The 5,101-nt window shown below is 29.4% G+C and overlaps 1 protein-coding gene across 1 annotated transcript; it reads right to left on the bottom strand.

Annotated features, from left to right (window-relative positions):
- Positions 1 to 943: 943 nt before the first annotated feature.
- On the bottom strand, positions 944 to 2,850 carry LOC107893782 (protein SODIUM POTASSIUM ROOT DEFECTIVE 3). The gene is made up of 3 exons (XM_016818870.2): positions 2,115 to 2,850; positions 1,398 to 1,473; positions 944 to 1,250 (listed from the first exon to the last, which is right to left on the bottom strand). The coding sequence occupies exons 1-3, from the start codon at positions 2,604 to 2,606 to the stop codon at positions 1,087 to 1,089; spliced, it is 732 nt and encodes a 243-aa protein (XP_016674359.1). The 5' UTR covers positions 2,607 to 2,850; the 3' UTR covers positions 944 to 1,086.
- Positions 2,851 to 5,101: the final 2,251 nt, after the last annotated feature.

Raw genomic sequence — 5,101 nt, forward strand, 5'->3', positions numbered from 1 at the left:
TTATTAAGAAATTAAAAATTTTAAAACAAAATATATAAAATTTATATTAGATTTTAAAATATAAAAGAAATTATAAACTATAAAAATATATCTATCTAAAAAATTAAAAATATTACAATATATAAAATATAAAATTTAAGTTAGAAATATCGAAAACCTAGAAAATTTACATTTATCGAAAACCTAGAAAATTTACATTTTTTTCTAAATAAATTGTAGACAAATTAGGTGAAGAAAAATTTTACAATAAATTTTATAATTAGAGATGGATACAGATCATTACACGATTCTTTAAGTTTACAAGAATGAAAAAAGTGATAATTTGAAAAAGGATTATATGAAGCATTTTCGTTTGTTTTTTTTTGTTAATTATTTGTTAGGTTTAATAGGAAAAATGGTTCCTCTGTTGAGAATGTTATTAGCACAATTATGAATGTAATTTATAAAACTCACAAATTTACTATTTTTTTTGGGGGGGAGGGTTTAGTTTTTGAGTTTCGATAAATCACAAATTTACATATAAGTTTATCAAGATTTAATTATATGTGTTTAAATATGATTATAATTATATTTAATTATATGTGTTTGAGTATCAAATTAATAAAATGTTGAAGTATTGAGGACTAATGTGTTATTATACCAATTAGAAAAAAACTATATCACCAATTTCATTAACGATTTAACAAAGACTAACCAAAATAGAAATGATCTAAAACGTGAGTGACCGAAATAGAGATGATCTAAAATATTAGTAACTAAATTGAAAATTTTCACAGTTAGGTCATCAAAACAGAAACATGTTAATAGTTGAGTGATTAATTTTATAATATACCCTAAATTTTAATATTGCAGGGAGGCTAAACTATAATTCAACATATATATTTGCAAAAATTAAAACCAAAGAGTTACTTAGAAGATAGTTGTCAAAAAGAGAAGAAAATGATTCACCCGCTAATTCCTTTTTACTTAGTTCAAAGTAGCAAGTTGCATAAAACACTGAAGTCAAACTTTAATGCCCGAAAGTAGTCTAATTTCATTATATTTCTTTGTTGAAAGTCCTAAGAAGATAGATTGATAATTATATGTTCATTTGTTCGCTGATAAATTGGTAGAGGCAAGAGCAGGTGTTGCAGGTGTCCAAAATTGTGCACTCTTCACCTTTGACACACTAGCAAGGACGCCTAATGGTGTTACGTTTCCCACAATTGTCACCTTCTTCGCCGCAAAGTCGATGCTGTAGGATCTCACACCTTATCAAATCATTGCGAAAACAAAGAAAAAAAAAATCAACTTCTTTGTAAATTATTATCATAATGGCAAAGGTTTGAAAGATATATAGTGTGGCAGTATTCAAATTAACCATTTAGACCTATGCAATTAACACCAAGACACAATACCTTTCATTCTTGATATATGTTTCCTCACTTTTCCTTCACAGCCTTTGCAGTGTAATGATACCCTTAAAACCACAACCTGAAAGTAATAGGAAATTAGAAATTATTGCTGGTTTTTAAAGGGTTCCAATGACCGTAGTTCGAAGATTTAGCTCTAAAATAAACCAAAATTATAGTCCTTTGCATTTTCATTTTACTTAAAGAATTTTATGCTTTACATTCATGTCTCACATATATTCCAACATTGGTATTGGAATATGGTACACCAAAATTTTCCACGGAAAACTTGAAAATAAGTAGGGTTATAACGTGTACTTTTCAAAAACTAGAACTTTAGTCTCTGTATTTGTATTTCTAGAAAGTTGATTCTTTCATTTTTCAGATTTTAAAATTCAAATCTAATTACTGTTAATTTATTTATATTAAATCAATTGTTGTGACATTTCGAAATTAAAAAAAAAGACCATGTAATTAAAAAATATTTTGTAATTAATCTGAATTCAACAAAAAATAATAATTTGATTTAAATTTTAAAATCTGAAAATTAGAAGAATAAATTCCTCTAAATACAAGTATAGGGACTAAATTCCTACTTTTTGATAACTACAGGGGCTATAGCCATTACCAGTAAATAAATAGGTCCACTTATGGTGAACACTGAACACTTATCTGAAACAAAGCGGTTCAAATAACATAGAATCAAATAGAGAAAGAGGAAACCTTGTCTTTAGAAGGTTTGTCTGAGAAAGAGGGTTCCGAAACAACGGATTGATCTCGTTTTACATCTTTAATCTGATTTTCTTGGAAGGGAACCAATGCCCAAACTGGATCATAATCTGATATCTCATCGAGAAAACCAGAGTTGCCCAAGAGATACCTTGAGGAACCAGGTGGGGTGACGAAATCAATCCCCTTGCGGCCATTACTATCTTCAATATCAGTTGGCAGTTTCAATGAACTTTTCTTAGTCCAGCTCTTCTTCTTTTTATGATCCGTACTTTTTGACTTGCGTGAAGACCCATTTCCATTCTTCCGTAGCTGATTGTAAGGTGAAGGATTTGTGTTGAACCTTTTAGCGTCCCTAATGATGGGATTATGGCGATCGATGGCTCGACCGCCGAGCTGAACTGCTGAGGAGCAAGAGGATGAGACTGCTTCATCCATGCTTAAACATATGGACATTGTAACCTGGGATGCGCATAAGATATTCATTCCTTTCCTCTCTCTTTCTCTCTCTCTCTCTCTCTCTCTCTCTCTCTCTCTCTCTCTCTCTTTTCCCCTTTGAGTTTGGATATTGGTAGCTCTCGAAGATAAACTAGTGGTTTAAAGAATCTGCAGTCGAAAGAGAGTGAAAAAGAGCAAATTCCAACATAAAGGTAGGTTCTTCTGCTTTTATGTTCAAAGATCGGATACTTCGTACAAAGGAGGCATTATTAGGAGGGTGGAGTGAAGGTTGCAACAATGCAACTCATAAATGCTGGATTCGATTGCTACACATGTGGAGGCCTTAAGACGGATACCATACATGTTAGGCCAATTGAGTAACTTTGTACGCAATCTATTCGAATTTTAAGAAGATTGTGTTATTTTTATTTAAGTTAATTTTGGATTTAAGCTTTTCAGGATTTAGATTGAGTTTATTATGTTTTGATGACTTTTGGTTGAAGTAATTCCTAATGACTTGTATTCATTTCCAACTTAAATAATGATTTGCCTTATTTTACATTCACTTTAAATTAAAATGAAATGGATTTGAATTGTTGAAATTTTATAGTCAAATAGTTTTATTTTTTTATTTTTTAAGTTTAAATATGTTTCAAATCATTCTATTTTTCTTATATTTAGAATTTAACTATCTATCTTTATTTTAAAGAATTTAGTTCTTTTATTTTTTAAATTAAATATTTTTTGTTAATTTAGGTTTATCACAACATCATTTTTTAGTATTTGGCTATTAAGTAAGTATTTTTTTTATTTTAAAATGTCACATCAACAAATTTAGTAGAAAATTAAGCTAAAATTAACAATTGAGACATAAATTTTGAAATTTAAAAAATAAAAATAAATGAACTAAATTTCAATGGTACAGAAAATACATAAACCTAGAGCATATTTTCACAACTATTTACGCTTGGGTATAAAAAATATATTTTTTACAATATATTAAAAAAATAAAAATATTCATTTCCAAAAAATATATATTTATATCCATCGAATGTTGCATGTGATTAATTTTTTAATTATCCTAAACATAAGATTTAAAATCTAGATTCATGAAGGTGGTTGAGGAAGGATTAAACCTGTTGTTCATGTACCATATGGCTTAGAATGTTTGATTTTTTTCCCTTTTGGAAAACCAAGTAGAATTTTTTTTAGGCACAAGATCAAAGCAGAAAAAATATCAAATATGGAAGAAAAGTAAAAGGCAAAAGGAGACTAAAATAGCAATTATCATAGAACATATGCTGCCAGATTAATAAAGAAGTTTGAATTTTATTTTCTCTTAACCTATAGATGAATGTGACACGGAACCACTTTCTAATTCTCCTTCAAAAATGTAGTGGAATCAGATGCTTCGGAAATGGCTTTGTTCTTTTTTTTCCTTTTCTTTTGCTTTTACATCCTAAATTCCAAATACCAACCCCTTCGGGTTGGGCCAATTTAAGAGATTTTAAATATTTGTCCAACGTATTTCTCTTTTCTTTTGATGGGGCATTTCTTTTTTCATGGAATACTGAAAACTTGTGATTACGCCGGCAAGTACCTTGGCCAATCTTCAAAATAATCTTTTCTTTTTGGACAATTTTAATTCTTAATATTATCATTTATGGTTTTTTTTTTGGTAAGCATGAACATCTTCAAATACATTTTTTGGACTAAATTTCATCGGATACATATTAGGAATAAAAGAGGAAAAAAAAGAGTTGAATATGTAGTTTATCTTCGGGTTAAACATAAAATTAATATAAAACTTGTTTAATTCTCTCATATTGGTACTTATGGTTTTTTTATCCCAGATTGGTATCCGAATTTTTTTCCTGTCAACTAAAATGGTACCCAAGTCTAATGCCGTTAATATTTTGCTGACATGGCAACACTGGCCAATCGCATGCCACCACGTGGCGTCCTCTTGTACCTTTTTTTCTTTTTTTTTTCTGGGCATGCTTTTACCCTTATTCATCTTTCTTCTTTCTTTCTTTTGTCAATCCCCATCTCAAATTTTCCCTCACTTTCTTGGCATCCAATCACTACCATCAACCAACCCCTACATCTCTTAAGCCCCTTTGGTTTTCCTCACCCGCCACTATTAGCCAATCCCCACCTCTTAAATTTTAACTTCATATATGTTATATCCTGAATCATGATTTAATTTTTGATTTAATTTTTTAGTTTATTTTAAATTTAATGGTGGGCGATGAGTTTCTGTGCAAGACATGAGCTTTTATAATACTATTCTGTTCATGAATAGTTTTTGTTTATATGTTGATGTTGAGCAAAATCCAAGCTTAACCCAAAGTGCAAATGTTATTTTTACACTCATAAACTTATTTTTTGTAGAGAATGATTTTTTGAATGAAATGGGAACATTATTTGAACCAAAAAATCAAAAGCTTTTGAAAGTTAACAATGGCGGACACTGTGGAGACCATAGATTAATGAAAGAGAAGAAGGTTAAACATTTTTGTTATGCAAAAATTATTTCACAA

The sequence above is a fragment of the Gossypium hirsutum genome, chromosome A13 (genome assembly GCF_007990345.1).
Source record: "Gossypium hirsutum isolate 1008001.06 chromosome A13, Gossypium_hirsutum_v2.1, whole genome shotgun sequence".
Taxonomy (NCBI): Eukaryota; Viridiplantae; Streptophyta; class Magnoliopsida; order Malvales; family Malvaceae; genus Gossypium; species Gossypium hirsutum.